At 39.9% G+C, this 16,736-nt stretch overlaps 1 protein-coding gene across 7 annotated transcripts in view; it reads right to left on the bottom strand.

The window, feature by feature from the left end:
• Positions 1 to 16,736, bottom strand: part of PIEZO2 (piezo type mechanosensitive ion channel component 2) — a 320,464-nt gene that overhangs the window by 68,366 nt on the left and 235,362 nt on the right. For 4 of the 7 annotated variants that reach the window (XM_054192473.1, XM_054192475.1, XM_054192472.1 and 1 more), the window contains 8 exons: positions 15,942 to 16,115; positions 12,736 to 12,777; positions 8,388 to 8,420; positions 7,807 to 8,039; positions 4,823 to 4,983; positions 3,697 to 3,873; positions 3,394 to 3,519; positions 1,161 to 1,361 (listed from right to left, as the gene is read on the bottom strand). In XM_054192473.1, coding sequence (XP_054048448.1) covers positions 1,161 to 1,361; positions 3,394 to 3,519; positions 3,697 to 3,873; positions 4,823 to 4,983; positions 7,807 to 8,039; positions 8,388 to 8,420; positions 12,736 to 12,777; positions 15,942 to 16,115 — 1,147 coding nt within the window. The remainder of the gene's footprint in view (positions 1 to 1,160; positions 1,362 to 3,393; positions 3,520 to 3,696; positions 3,874 to 4,822; positions 4,984 to 7,806; positions 8,040 to 8,387; positions 8,421 to 12,735; positions 12,778 to 15,941; positions 16,116 to 16,736) is intronic. The other 3 variants (XM_054192479.1, XM_054192477.1, XM_054192476.1) reach the window with 2 other exon arrangements.

The raw sequence follows: 16,736 nt of genomic DNA on the forward strand, positions 1-16,736 counted from the left end.
ATGAAGTTTTCAAACTTAGTGAATAATTCATAGTGAATCATATATTCAGTGCACTTCACTATTTTGATTTTCTCTCTCCACAGATTAGGATGAGGTTTAAATTTATTTCCCAAAGGAAATACCTTGATGTTTAATTTTAATTTTCACTCATTCTTAATCCTCAGACTTGCTGTGAACAGTTTACTCTGTTTATTAAACACTACCAATGTTTAATAGATAGTGTTTTATAGAGAGGGCAAGAGCATCATTATGATTAGATTTGGGATGCATTAGCCTAGGAGTTGCCTTCTGCAGATAGCCACAGAAATTTGTGAAACATCACTATTTTTACAAACATTTTTGAAAGTAATTTCATGTGTCTGTGAACAAACAGATGAGGTAAGGGAACAGAGATGAATCTTCTTTTCTTTTTATGCTGCACTTGTTCAGCCACAGCTTGCCTTCAAGGCAGGTTCAGTTCTGTTGTTTTGCTGCTGGACTGGCTAAAGCAGAGAGAAGCAATACATTAGCTGAGCCTAAGCCCCAGCAGTCTGGGCCACTGCTGCTGGTAAACGCACAAGCAGGTCTTCTACTAAATAAGACACCTACCAGACATTTAGGATACATCATGAATCTTCAGAAAAATCCTTTCACTCCTTTGTACCTGCCTCTCCTCATTCTCTGTGTTTCTCTTGCCTCCTGAAAAGTTCTTTGGAGAAAGAACCAGTGGCGCAAAGCAGCAATAACCTTCGCTGGAGCCCTTGCTCCTGCAGGTTGCTAACATTTCTAGTAACAAGTATAAAAAAGAAGGATGCATTTGTGCAGCCAGAGGCAAAAGAAGCTTAGAACTGGTTAAACAGAGACAGCTAGCCCCTGCTTTCTTCTTCTGCTCCTGCAGTCCGTGGCTGCCTCTGTGTGTGTGTGCATGAGAGGGCATGCCTCAGTTCTGTCCCTTGTCCCATCCATTATCCCTTTTGTTGAGTTATAAATAATACATACACAGAAAAGCAAGAGGAAAGGCACTACTAGCAGACAGATAGCAACTGTGGCAAGGTCTAACATGAGTGATAACTAGGAAGCATCCAGCTGTCAAACGTAGTTCAAGTTAGTATTCGAAAACAATGCAATTAAAAGGTTTGGAATGATAGTCTAAAAAAAAAAATTAATATACAGTGATTTACCTCCAAACCAAACTTGTAGAAGAAATAGTTTATGAAATACTTGACACAGTTTACCAGTCCATCATCCAGATGTGCTCTTGTAATATCATGGAAAATGGTTTTAGTCACAGGTGTGGTAAGGTTATTTCGACATCTGTAGTACTCTTGATGACGGTAGATTGTAACTTCAAAAGCCAGAATAGCCAGCATCAGTAAGTTATTCTATGGAAGACAAAATCAGAAGAATATTAAATAAAAATCAAATCCACAAGAAGCTATAAAATTTTCTGATAAGCATAAAGCCGTGAACATTCAAATGGATGTTACCATTGAGCACTTCCGCACTCCAGCATGCACTGGCACCTATTCCCAGTTACTATCATTGAAGTAAAGTAAGGTTTCTATCTCTTCTTGGATTTTGATGACACATACTGACTTCCAGAAGATACATTTAAAGACATTCATTAAAAAATTCTATAATGAACACTAGTTGTGGAAAGAAAGGGGAGGAAAAATGCATCTCCCATCCATGTGCCCTCTCGTATTTCATAGCTTCTCTTAAGATATCATGCTTTGCTTTGCGGGAGATAGAGGATACAACCATACGCAAAGTCCACTGCACGGGTTCAGCTGGCAAGCACTAAATTCCTAAAACTGCATGGATGCTGGGTAGTGCAGATATATCCTGGATACTCTTTTAAATGAACAGTCTATCTGCCAGTCTTCACTCAGGCACAGCTCCTTTTGCCCCAAAGATTCTGTCCCAGATTGACTGGGATGCAGTCTTGAGCGGCTCTGACGTGTTCTTTTTTCTCTCAGGAGGGAGATCTTCCCTATGCTCAATAGAAGAGAGGTATTAACCAACTCAAAAGTTGGCTAAGAAGATCAGTTCAGATAAAGTCCCTCAAGGAAGCCATCCCTGAAGGTGAAGAGGCAATCTCTAGATCTCTGTTCACTGAGAAATATTTGGGACAAAAGTGTCCTGAGACAGGTGCCACTGGGTTTTTTTTTTCATTTGAGTTTTGGGGTTTTTTTTGACAAGAAGTTATTTTTCCTTTCTTTCCCTGGGTTTCCTATTCTTGTTGGGGAGAGTTTTACACAACCTATCATAGATAGGCTCTTCACCTCAACACTGCAGACATTTTGATTGTCACTTATTAAAGAGACATAACAGAAACACACCCAGACTTGAAGCTTGGGACCTTCAGGTCTAGCACTGAACTGAATTCCTCTATGTAGAGGAGACATTTTGTTTGTTAACTCAATGAAAACCCTTCTAGAACGATTTCTCATCCCAAAGTATTCTCTGTATTTACAGACAGTATTTATAGCTGTAAAGCTCCTAGCATCAAACCAGACACCACTAGGCAACTTCGCTCTCCATGCAGAACCTCTTGGCTCAGTAATTGCTCCTCCCCACGTATATTCTTAACTGGGAGGTGCACGGCTAAGGGAGTGAGAGGTAGATGCACTACCAGGGCTTAATACATTGACCACCAGAGCTTGGCAGGTCTTCCCTACACAAATAAAGCACACAGACGTAAGCTCTCAAGGAAGAAAGGACAAATAAGTCTAGTTAGATCAAAACTTGCTGTTGTCCAGTCAACAAATTTCTGAGAACCTTAAACTGTGTATACAAAATTTTGGAGATTCTTTAAATTAAGAAGAGACACGCAAGCTTTGCCCCAGGAGTTGGCACATTTTTATTGTAAGTCGTGTTTTTTAATCAAGACAGGAATAATAAAATATTGCTCACAGGCATCAACCAAAAACAAGAAGAAAAACAAAAGACATCCATTTACTAGTGTCTGAATGAATTATTCCCATAACTCATTATATTTTCTAAGCTGTGACTAAGGAATAAGCACTTAAAAAAATTAACTGCTTATGGCATATACTGTCATTCAAGGCAATTACTCCAACTAGACCCATCAGTCCTTTGGTACCTGAAAGCTATGTACCTCTTAATTACTTAGAGTTCTTAAATATCACATTTCTTAGAGTGCTTTTAACAGATGGTAGAGTCAGAGAGCCATACTTCTACAAGCAGATTATCTTAATTGGTACTGAATCCCTTCTGGAAGTGTCCTGTGTAACACATATGGCTTTCTGCTGTCTCTTCTCCTTTGTACTTCCTTATTATCAATGGCTTGCATTACATTTTTTTTGTGTGGCAGATGATTTATTTCAAAGACATTGCTAATTTCATCACAAATATCTCAATACAATACATACAGATAATTAAAGGAGTTACCCTTAAATACACAAGCAGGGGATACGACTTCCGCAATCCAACCCACTCTGCAGGATCAACCGGCCCACTGTAGAGGACTGAGGTTTTGAGTTCTTCCAAATTTACCTTAGTTTCATTCTCTCCTGGCTAAAAAGAAAATGCAACAGTTTATAAAAATGAGTTTAAGGCTGCTTGGGGAGGGAATGATAATCAACAATAACACATCAGGTGAACTGTATTTTTCAGTACTTGATATGCTTCCTATTGCTCTTCTTTATTGAAGAAGACAGCAGTCAAATCTCTTTAATTTGCACTTGTACTCACCAATGTACAGTTACTGGAAAAAGTGCTGGGATCAATAGATGTGAGCTGGTACAACATTTTGCAGACAATAATCACACACGTCCAAACAGTGCAGATACTTGATGCCAATGGGCGAAACTGAGCATATGGCAAAGCAAGAGCCCAGGCAATTAAAAACACAAAGTTAAACAGAGACACCTGAAAACACAAAAACAGTATGGAAATTACATAGAGTAACAAGAGAACTGAGAAAGTTTGACCTTTTCCATAGTAATTAAAAAAAAAATCATTCAAAAGAAAGGGACACAGAGAAACTGGGAGAAAAATACTGAAAAAAAAATTACATCAATATTCACAATAACACAGACACAAAGTGATAAGTGAGGCAAGAAAAACTTAATAGTCAGTTTAGGAAGTAATTTATCTCCTGCATAATAGTAATACTATTGGACCCACGTAACTGCATACCCACCCTACAAACAGACATGAAATACGAAGGACCACATGCTGTTTCTGCTGCTTTAGTACACATGAAACAAAGAAGGGATGATACAGATCCGTGTGTCTGTGGAACCCACCTTCATCCTCTTGACCTTTTTCCCCACAAAGATGTGACAAAAAGGATTTTTTATTTTGTTTTTCAGTGAATCCTGTCCTACTACCCTGTTCAAGGAAGGCTATGTCAGGTAGAGAACTCGCACTGCCCACAACAAAGGCACAGCTAAAGATGTTCCTCCCCTGTTCTTTAGGCATAGTTCCATGTTCCTGTTTCTTCAGCATCAGACCCAGTTTAAGTAATTTTCCTAGATGTTCCTTCCCAAACCTTTTCTATACCCTCCATCCCTGGATGATGCCCACAGCCTGCTTGAGCAGGGGAAGGATTGATTCTTGAGTCCAAAGAATCAGACTAATAAAACAATAGCTGGAGAAAGGGGGAAGGCTGAGAATATCTAGGCAGATAGATAGACTATCACTGTGGAAGATGTCAAGGCAGGTCCCCAGCAACTGACAAGTCCACCTGGATCCCAAAATTTCACTGATGTCTGACATGAGGAAGGCATCTCCCTACACTTGGGTGTGCTGCTGCACAGCAGATGCTGACAAGCCTCCACCAAGGGTGTGATTTTAACAGGGGGTGTTTACTTGCCTCTTTCACTGTGACCCAGATGATGTAAGAGGAAACGATTTTGATGATGTGCAGCTCCAACAGCCACCACACAAAGACTTGCATCTTATGAAAATACTCCAGGAATTTCAAAAACAGCACTGTAAGGCGGTCAATCACCAGATGCCACTTGTTCCTTAAGTCTGCAGTGATGTTCAAGCAGAACCATTGAGAGGAGAAAAACAGAAGGTCTCTATAAAAAGGAATGCTCCAATAGACAACAGTGAGCTTTCTACTTCTTTTCTAGGCCTTAGAGTAAGACAAGGAGGTTAATAGTATGGCTCACTGGTTAACTAAGACAAAACGCGGCTGAGGCCCATTTAGCTATGGCGCTTTCCCTTCTCACCCACATTCACTGAAAGGCTTTGCTTGCCAATTCTGCTTTTATTCCTCTCTAGCAGAGCCCTTCTTGGGCTTCATTTTCCTTCAGTATCTTTGGACCTAAGCTTAGGGATCCCATCCAGGGACTAGATCTGAGACACTCCATCCCTGGCCCTTATCCAGCTCAGAAAGAACAGGATTTTGTTTGATGTTTGGAAGCTATGGGCCTAGTCTGTTTTCAGAAAGCAGAGACTACTACTATTCAGAAAGCTTTTCAGCCAACCTGGAAGAGATCCATGCACACTACAAGTAGGATTCTTGTCACGTGGGTTTAGACAGCTAAACTATAGATGTCTTCATAGGTCAGAGTTATCTAAACTTTCTTGCAAACAGCATACCCTCCTAGAGTGTGATTTGTGTCATCTCCGGACAGACATCCAAAACAGGCAAGTTGGATATTTCTCTCAGTTGAAAAGCGAGCTTTAGCAAGTTCAGACCCTGAGGTTGGGTGAAAGTATCCCTTCGCAAACAGTATTTTGCTAAAAAAGCCATCCTCCCAAATAATACCTCAGTGAGCAAGCATGTGGCAACACCTATTATATATGAGTATATATAACAATACATATGCTGAACAGTGCTCTCTAAGTGCCGTGTTTGCTTCTCTAAGTTGCTAGTTGCCGTGGGCTGGCTATAAAACTGTTTCACCAGGCTGGTATATATTAGCATAAAGTCTTCACACTGTATTAGGGGTTTCAGAAGAACCGTGGAGATTAGGAAGGATTTTGTGTGCTGTGAGAACATTCTCACAGTTAACATCAGAGAGGGAAACATTTGCAAGTGACACCAAAACACATCACTAGTAAAAGCTGGTTAACTGGTAAAAATGCAAAGGAGTTAAAAGCTTCAGTACATAATTATTTCAACTTATCTGGTTATTTTATATATAAAGCAAACCAAGATGGTTATTCTGTGCTTATTTGTGTGAAGAACACATGCACACTTGTGTGAAAAAGCAGACTTTTGGAATACCTGACAACCAAATTCCATTTTTTTCTCTTCTGTCTTTTTTTTCTCCAACCACAACTTAGAAAATCCTAATAAAAACGCTGTGATGTATATTCCATGAGTACATAATTAAACCTGACAAATTAATTAAGCTATAGAACTCCAATCCTACATGTGTGCTTTTATAGGCACAATGAGTTGTATTTAAGGAAAGTCTTTATAGAATTAGATGCTCTCACTCATTGTTTTATTGCACTTATTTTAATTTGTAGTGTTGCCACCATGCAAAGTATATCCAGACAGTGCCAGTTAAGTGGAGCAGGCAAATAAGACAGAACTGTGGCAAGTTCTGTCTAGCATGTCCAGGCACTACATGCACAGGGGATAAAATATAGAGCTGACTGCATCCATTGAAAAATTGTGCATCATCGTGTAGTAAAGTCTGCACACTTGAACATGTTAAAATAACCTCAGAACTCCAGCCACATGGCTATATAAAAAATGATATACCCCTTTGGGAGAAATAACTGCATGTACAGCTTAAAGATGGATCACACATGGCAAGTAGCACCTCATGCTATTGCAAAGCCCCACTCGCTGCAGTACAGAAAGGGGTCCTAGGGAGAAGACTGCAGTTCCCCACTTCCCTGCTTGCACATGTCACTGCACAGGGTAACCTCCACCATCTGGCCTCTGTCCCCAAGCCCTTCCAGCATGTAGGGATGGCCAGAGTGCAACAAACTCATCACTCCTCACAGACCGTGTAAGAGCTGGCCACGAAAGGTTTCCATGGCCCGTGAACACCTCTGTGAGGGAAGATGTCCAAGCCAGAAAAGGCAAATAGTTTCAGCTCAGCTTCCCTGGGGCAGCTAAGCCAGATGCACTGCCATTTTGCTTTGACAAAGACCCTGTCCCTATTTATGTGTCACAGTCCTGTGAACATTGGCATGAGCAACTAAAACTGTCGTAAGGCCATTTACAAACAATACGGCTTCCTCGGGTGTTAAATGCTCTTCCCTGGTTTTCATTCATGGCTTGTATTACAAACTGAGCTATGGAAATAATTCATGTTAGGAGTTCATCTTAGCAATATCAAGGATATAATATCATTGGTCTTACCCATGTCTGCCCTTTAGCATTTTTATGCTCATCTGCCATCAATTACACATTCCATATTCAGAAGTGAAAAGTATGACACTAATGTGCACATGAATAATGAAGCAAAGCCATTGGGACTTCCGGAGTGGAGTGCCTTGAAAGCGTACAGTATCAGAGATTAAATATGTATGTGTATTTTCTTTATTATAAAGAGATTTCACCCTAAAGGAGTTCTTAGGATTTGGAGTAACCTCCTATTAATCCGATCTAGACCACCTAGAAGAAAGACATGGGGTTTCTTTTGTTTTCATCCTCTCAACATCCTACAGAAACAGGACGATTTTTCCCTAAAAGAGACCGTAGCCTGTTGAATAATTCACAAGTAGTCATCTGCTCAGTTCAGGCTCTTTTGGCGAAGACTCTATGTAAAATTCGAATGAAAATCTGATGATTGAAGTAAGCAGGGATGACCAAGAATGAACCACCTGTTGCCACTGTTAACTAAGGATGAGGAGGCAAAATTTGCAATCTTCAGAGCTTACCTGTAGTTTCTTCTTCCTCTGATTCGTTGTCTTCATCATCATCATCTTCCTTGTCCTCGTCTTCCTTTTCTTCTTCTTTTCCTTTTTCGACCCTCCCTTTCCCTCCCTCCCCCTCTGGCTCTTCCATTCTTTTCTCACCAGCCTCTTCCAGCATTTTATCCTCTTCCTTTTCTCTGCTGGCTGTTAAATTCATCATAGTTATGTCAGGCAGGCTTCCATCTTGGTGCACCAGTCTGTTGGTAAATAGTAGCATGTCAGCAAACTGAGCAATAATGACATCGTAGTCTTTTTCTTTTTCAAGATGTATAACTAGAAAAAAAAAAACCCCGTTCATGGAAAATGCCTTAGAGGTGGAAAAGTTAATGATTCTGGTACTTCCTGCAAACACACACTGCAAATTGAGTTGGAATGTATTAGTAACTACTTCTCACTCAGATACTAATGGTTAGTTAGTAATGAGTGGTATTGACACTTAAACTTGACATTTTCCCCACTGGAGAAAATGGTCAGAGTTTAAGATGTAGAAGCATGAAATGACATTGTTTAAGAGGAAACATTTCATGACTTCATAGGGGACTTACTCATTTTGGTGGTTTGGTATTTTTTTCTTGAGGCTGCTCAAAGTAATTGGAACAGAAAGAAAAGGGAGATGAGAACAGAGGGGTTACAGAAGAAGGTCACCAACAAATATATCATGCTACATCACAAGTCATAAAGCATTCTCCTGCTCCATCTGCAGAAGCCTTCTGATGCCAAGAGCATGCCATCATGACATTCACAGGGCGCTTCTACAAAGAAACACGGAATGGCAGCACAGATGGAAAGGGGGCAACCTATTTACAGCAGCGCTAAACATGGTCAGTGCTGTACCATGCTGTCAGTAATGCAGCTGAATTGTCGTGAGTATCTGACTGATTACTGTAAACACATTTCCACTTTCTTCCAATTGAAAGATGCAGCTGGGAAGCCAAGGAATTTGCAAATTTTCTTACAGCTATAAGTTTGGGAACAAATGAAAGAAAAAATTCCATGGCTGTGGCTTCAGTGTATTTTATCATGTCTGTCTTTGATAGTGCCATTCATTCTCTCTCTTTTCTACATGCCACTGAGAATTTTTCTTAGATTTCTAACTGTCTCTTACTAAATCTATTAATGGTTTTCAGACTACCAAAACTGGGATGCAACTGATTTAACACAGAAATGGTATTTCTCTATTGCCACGGTGCCATTTCTTTCTGAGATTTATTCAGTATATATCTTCTTTTACTGAAAAAAGAGACATTTGCTTATGGTTTCAGATGTTTTCTTTTTTTTTTTCCCCAGCTGTGCTTTTGGGACTCACCTCCCATATTTGCAGAAAATCCATTTTTCCTAATTCTCTGACCCTATGTGCTTTGCTGAGCACAGCTCTTACTGCCACAAGCAGTCCCTTTGAATATGACCCCTTGCAATAAATTCTCCCTTTGTCAAGTGCATATCTATATGATCAGGTCACTAAATGTTTAGTTATGCTATTGAAATTACTACATTCCGCACACTTTCAGGCATCTGTTAGACTGTTTCGGGACTAGTGCAAGTAACTTCAATATGCTACAGTACCACCTCAGGGATTTATTTTTCATGATGTGCAATTCTGGCATACTACCATTTAGACAGGAAATTCTGCCAATTTTAACTAGGATTTTTACAGTTCAATAAACTAAAAATCTAGTTTATCAATCTGATCATTAAAAAATAAGGGCAGAATCAGTTAATGGGAAAATCAAACAAGCAGAATTATTTTTCATATATTTGGGAGTTGCAGTTTCTTCAAGAGGGAAACTTTGGTGGCTCAAATTGGTGGGAAAAACTACAGAAATTTTTCTAAACAATTCTGAAGTAGAAATACCATACCAGTTACCAAAAAGCAGAAAAGACAGTTTAAAAGCAGAAGTTTAACAAGACAGCCAAGCACCAGATAATCTCACTGAATAAATACAATCATGACAATGACTACTAAAATCCTTCACCGTGGATTGGACAATGAACCTGAGTGTTAAATAACCTGAAAATCTCTTATACTCAACAATATATTGAGTAACTTTGGCTACTGAAAATAGGACTTTTTGTCTGATACACTTTATTTTCATATTTAAGCTGGTCTATATACTAAAAGGCTATTAAAATCTCTGTAAAATGACTAAACAATAATGTTGCCTAAAATGACATAATTTAACTTTGCACATCTACCTAAAACTCTAATGATGTACCAAGAGGAGGGTCATGTCTAAAGAAGAGAGAATGAATCTTCAGTTCACTTCAAATGTTATGGAGATTCTCGGTTACAATAAATCTTCAGAGCCCATTTAAAAGGCAATGCCCGATGCAATGAAAGTATCCATACAATCAGACAGGTTTTGCAATTTGCAAATGCAATTTTGCAATTGCATTGATTTTAATGAGGTATCTTCCCAGCTGACTTTTATAACGGAAAAACCTACATTCATGCTGGTGTAAATTGAGGACTTACTGACTTACCTCAGTATAAATTGAACAGAAACACAGTAACCCTGTAAGATTTTGTATGAGAGGACTCATCTTTCTCTTATTCATATAACTCCCATTCATATCTGGGAGATCCAGAAGGTGATGGGGTTATAAAGATGGGTGCATGCAATATATATACCTGAAAAAGTCTCGGTATGAGCTTAGTTTTCAGTATGTCAGTGCTTAGTTCTACTGGCATCCGTAGGCTCGAGCACGGGACCACATGCTCAGGAGAACCAAGGCTTCATAAAAAGCCCTGCCCACTATTTAAAAAGTTAGTCTACTAGGAATCTTTCTTCTCAGACTCCTCATTTATTGCTATGGTGTTTGTCCCTCTTTTTTTTTTTTTTCTTATACTACAGATCACATATCATGTAACAGACAACATTTAGATATTAGGATCTAAAAACTGCACCAGTTTAAAATATCTAAGACAGGCTACCCATACAGGCTTCCCAGCTCGTCAGGTGTAACTTCAAGTTGGAAAGCATATACTGGTGGGACACTATCAGAAATAACAGAAAGGTAGTGTGTCTGGTATGTAGGAAGAGGAACAACTACCTAATAATACAGACAACAAGCCTTGAAGGTACAGCCACTAATACTTTTAACTGAGAGCAGTTCCTCTCCCCAAATTCATTAAACAGGGTATCAATAACAAGAAGTATACTAGCAGATCTAGTTTTAGGCATCCAAGCAATTTCAGAGGCACTAAAATCAGGCACATGCCCCACGTCCTTGCTGGACTCCTAGTATTTTCATCTATTTGTAATTTGCTAGAGCAGAAGATTCATTAATAACAACTTACTGGATGCATTATGAAGCCTCTTTATCCTTTGATATTTTTTTTGCAGTTTATGAATTGCTTGAACCCTTCTGGCTAAAACAATTTCTTAGAATACCTGTCATGCACAGCCTTAATAACAGAACGCTTTCTGCTCTGGAGAACATCAGTGACCCATCTCCTGAATATTTGGCGTGCAAGATTCAAAGCAAGCACACAGTGCCATACCTCTATAGGCAGGGCCCTGAGCGTTTCCCCTGCCCTCACAGGGGGCTTTGTTGCCTGCATCCAAGGCCACACTGATGTGTGATAGGGTATATGCAAGCCAGGAAGCCTCGGGGCAAGGGATCCCTCTCCTTCCTTTGGGAGCTGCTTTCACCCTGAGGCTCTTGGCCCTACATTGCAGCTGCATCGCAGATGTGTGTGTGCTGGCTCCCGTGCCTCCCTGGCACAAAGCCCGACGCACAGACTGATTCCCTGCCTTCACCTCCCATCTGGCTCACCTCCATGGACTTGCTGGGAGCTCTATGGCTGTGGCTGACCCTGGTTACCATCTGTAGACTGGATCCTCACCTTCAGTTGATGGTTCCCGTTCCTGACTCCCCATGGGAGAGAGCCCAGCCTTGCCTCCTGGCCGTGCACCTCAGCTCTTGGCCTGCCTGCCCTCGCCGAGCTGCCTGCCCTCGCTGTTCCCTGACGCATGGGCTTCCTACAGACCGTGTTTCCAGCTCTGGTGAACTTTTAAGAACCCTGGCCTAAACTATGTGATGACATTTGAAAAAGGAGTGTGAACATGACATATAAATTAAGTTCTTGTTAGAGCAGGTAGTCACAAATATCTAAACAAGGAGTTTTCTTGGCTTTTCTGTTTATGTTCAGTAGCGACAACAAACTCAGAAGTCCTTCTATTCTCGGAGATGATTAAACAAAAGCCCACATTTACTCCAGTCAAATATTTTGAAAGAAATCTAATTTATGGAAATGTTTTCAAGATGACATTTATAAAGGGATGATGATGATGGCAATATGGGCTTTTGTAGTTTGGACACTGCAGCACCCAACTCAGCCTTAATTAATATCCTTAGCATGCAGTGGTTTCAGTGTACTGCATGTTCCACTTTGGTCTCTGAGTCAAGAAATCTCAGTCTGTACAAACTCATAATACATACTGCAAATTTAATTGACCTGGCCCTCAAACGCCCTTTCTTAGGTGCTTGTGGGGAAGACAGGGATGTGTGTCTGTGTGCCTGTCTGTATGTGTGCACATGCAAGCATGCATCTTTCCATGCACAAATAAAGGGTAGAGAAACGAGCCTCCTCAACCGAGTCTGTTGTCTGCAGCCAATTACAAATAGCACCAATTATTCCTGTATTGAGGCATGGGCAAAGTTTAAGAGAAGAATTCCCATCTGGGAGATGAACTCACAATGTATACATATGCAGGAGAGATGTATTAACTGCTTCACCAGCTTTAGGAGACTACCATACCTGAACAACATTCTCTGCCTGCTTACTTCACAGTACTGTGCAGCAAGAACATTGTTTTAAGGCAATTAAGAAGCAACAAAAAAAGTTAAGGTATATTTGTTTTAAAGGAAAGGAAGAATTGAAGTACCCACCTATTAATTATTAGATATACACGGCCATTGACTTTGGCATGGCTATGAGGTGGGAGATGAAAGCACAAGAATGCATGAGATGAAAATGGGAAATGAATTAGAGAGAGAGAAAAGGAAACCATTAAATAGGAACAAACGCACTTTCCTGTCTACCAAGAGAGACACATTGTCATAACAAAGCACAATCTGAAAGCTTAACACACACCATGCAGTGAAAAGTCTAGGAAGCTGATAAATGTAGTACTTCAACGTTTAGACAGCGTGCAACTTCAGTTAGAACTGCAGGTTCTTCTCATAGACCCCAAAATGTGAGAACAACCTCTACTGCTTTATCTCAAGTAAGCCACAGAATATTCTGCATATTTTTAAAAAGAGCTACTTTGCTTCTTTTTTTTATTCGAAGGTGATTATAATGGAGCACCTTACCATAGAAATTATCTGTCTCACAGCTTTTATCTCTGCCATATCATAATTCATGGCGCAGCAAGGAAGTGGGCTTGGGAAGTCCCAATCAGAGGGTTTTTCTTTCTCTGGCAGATGTAAAATTTACCTTTATAAATCACCTTTATAAATAGTGAGAAGTGCCTCGCTCTGCCACTTACAGTGCGCCAGTTTTTGTCCCCTCTATTTGCAGCTGTCAGAGCCTTACTCTTGAACTCTCTCTGCAAACTTTGCTCTTGTGAAGCAGCATCTTAATACATGAACAGTCTCAGCAACTTTAACAGGACTCTTCAGTTAGACACAAACATAATACCATAATCACACATGGTAGTTCAATGGCAGATGGAGGAACTGGAGCTGCTTTCCCTTTAACTTTCATGATGAGCTCTCACTTGCTCCGGCTGTTTTAACAAGTTTGCAATTAAAAGGATTGAGTTCTGTCTGCTTAGTCAAAATTAAGGTTCAGTTTCCTTATCTAAAATTTTTTGTTTGTTGCAAAAGAAGCAGCATAAAAGCAGTTTGGAAAGGTAAACTAGCTGTTGATTGCCAGTGTTTTCAAAGTAAATTAAGTTTTAGTGGCTTTGTAAGAAAACTGCACATATACGTATGAGTCTTTAATTTGTGTTTTAATTGTTCCTGCAACTTATTTCTATTGCTAGCATTACTGTTAAGCTGAAGCTGGTTGTTGTGCTACTTCTTACCCAGCTTTATGCACCATCAGTACAAATAACAGCTGAGCTTTGAACTACGAAGTCGGCTGATGCTCAGTGCTGATTTACTGCACCAAGGGAAGAAACAGCTGGATCTTCACACATCAGGCAGTGTTAATGGTAGTACAAAGCAGAAAAAAGTGTTCTGATTTGGATATTGGACAGATTCGTGAAAGCTTCTGAGGAACAAATGATATATGTGATAACTGTGATTTTGAAACACTGCAAAATGGCAACTGTAGCATATATGCTACATTTAAGAGTTAAAAATATCTAGCTACTTATCTGACAGCTCAATACAACCTAGTACACATTTTCACTGAAAAAATAGCATTGTAGTATCAAGACAAAAAAGCTAATGATATCACATGATCCTCTTCACCTGCCACTTTACTTCAGTAAAAAGTCTGATGTGACAACTAATGTCTACTTTCAGCACTGTACCTCCAGGCTACTTACTCCTGGCAAAATATTTTGCTCTCAAGACACTGAAAAGATTTTGTGTCTTAAGTATCAGTGGTTCCACCCTTTGGGAATGATGTGGCTTTAGATACAGTGATTCTCTGCATGATAACCTTTGGAGACCTGTGTAGTATTTTGGTATCTTTGATGTATAATAGAAAGATGTGGAAGTAGTGGTTTCACAGGCAGAGGATACTGTACTGTGAACCCACTTAAATCCTGGGAGTGCCTCAGAGTCTGGGTTTTTTTTTTCAATTTTGTGCTTACTAGATCGCACTAGGAGGGAGGTGGAAGCTGTTTGTACATTACTCAGGACAACTGCAAACCCAGGAAAAACCCCCATTTCAGCTCAGACACCTATCAGGGCTCCGGTTTCAGGGCTTGGCTGCCCGCTTCAGAGATGTTAACGTGCACTTGCTGCTGCACAAGAAGTCTGCTCACAGGCCATTTCAAAGGGCCCTTGAATCTACCACCACATTTAGCAATTCAAGAAAAAACAAAGGAAAAGGTATTATGCAAACAGCCATTAAAAAAATGTAGGTTTAAAAAACCCCACAACAGTGTTAGGAAATACAGAAACTGGAAGCATTCTATAAACGTAGAGCTTATTCTTATGCACTGATCATAGGGAACACAAACATACTTGTACCATACACTGTAAACTAGCTTCATATTAAATTGAATGCATGAAAAATATCTGAAATGCTTTTGTAAATCTCGCAAGTCCTAAAGGAAAATTCTCTGTTAAGATAAACTGTCGTTATTCCTCAACACACTGTGGTGTATGTGATGTTATGCAGCTAGTCCCCATTCAAAGAAGTACAGTTGAGTTACACTTATCATTGGGACAGGCAAACACTCTAGAAATACTGTCTAAATGGATTAGTTTCCTCAAAGAATTCGAGTAAATGTCATCGCATAATATGACACTATGTACTATTAAACCATTTCTCTCTTATACTCCTGGAGCAGAATCCTAGGCCGGATATGCTTTTATGGAGGAGAATATGGAAGAGTCAAACACAGGAAAAGTGAGGTTCCAGAATCATGATAAAATGCTAATGAACTTCTTGATGAGATTGCAGAATGTCTCAAAGACCTAGCACAGCCAAGGGTCAGTACTTTGAAAAGTGACCACACGTTTAGGATTTTTCCATTTCTGAAGTTCATTTGCCAAAGATCTCCCAATCTTCGTTTGGCCCTCAAAATGGACATTGAAAAACATAAGTGACCCAAATTAAAAGCCAAATTTCCTACTATTGACAGGACTTACAAAAAGGCACATACAGAAATTAAGCATCTACCTCCCATTAAAGGTCAAAGCCAATGAGATAAATACATAAATACCATTAGTACCTTTGAAAATGTACCCCAAAATGAAAAAACTTCAGTGTGTAGGGGAAAGTGGGAGAATACCAAAGTACTTTGGTTGTCGTTTGTTTAGCAGGGTGCTGGATACTGAGCACCTTCTTTTAAAGCCAGGTACTCATAGCAAAGGAAAATAACATTTAATGAAAAGTGAGAATTTCAAGACAGTCAGAAGCAGCATTTTCATACAGATAATCAATAGCTCCATTTAGTTTGTTTCTTTACCTGTATATAGTGTTGTCCTGTTTGCTGGTTACAGCTTTTAAATCAGTGAGCTGGAGAAACCGGTCATGGAAATAGTGAAGGTGTAAGATACACGCCAGTAGGAAGGAGGTGGGGATAAAGATGCGTGTGAAAAGCTCAGCCACAGAAAACTGTTTTAAGCCAAGGTCCGCTAGTCTGAAAAAAAAAAAGTAAGCTGCTAAGCCACCTTTTCACACGAAAACCTTTTTCTTGCCATGAGACATTATTACAAATCATTTGCAATAGGAAATAAGGCGCTGGTACTAGTTATGTGGGTTTAATTTTGAAAATTCTTCTAAATCAGCAGTTTTTACAATGGAAATATCTTGCATTTGGACTCGGTAATGCAGAGAGCTACTGTAAATGTACAGTCAAATGAACGAACCCTGCCATAAATCTCTTGAACCAGATGAGCTGGCTCTGACTGAAAGTCCTGCACTGGAGATCCGCTCATATTGCAAATACTCTCTCATGTAAGCTCCTGTCAAGAAACGCCCAACACATCATGAGGAGGAAGAAACACAGCCCCCCTTATTAGCAGGAAGGTATGTCCACCTTCACCAGCCCCAGACATCTTGCAAATCTACCCTTAATCTCTTCCCAGATCTGGCTTCTATGGTCAGAGGTAGAGAGGAGTACTGGCACTGTATTGGGAACAGGGGCAGTGACAAGGCCTTGGCAGCAGATGAAATATGATTCTTTGAGCACCTCTCATGCCTTTGCTCACCTCTATTGTTAGATCAGTAAACCTATGGCTTCAGAGCTGAGCCAAGTCAG

Source organism: Rissa tridactyla, chromosome 2, assembly GCF_028500815.1.
Source record: "Rissa tridactyla isolate bRisTri1 chromosome 2, bRisTri1.patW.cur.20221130, whole genome shotgun sequence".
Classification (NCBI taxonomy): domain Eukaryota; kingdom Metazoa; phylum Chordata; class Aves; order Charadriiformes; family Laridae; genus Rissa; species Rissa tridactyla.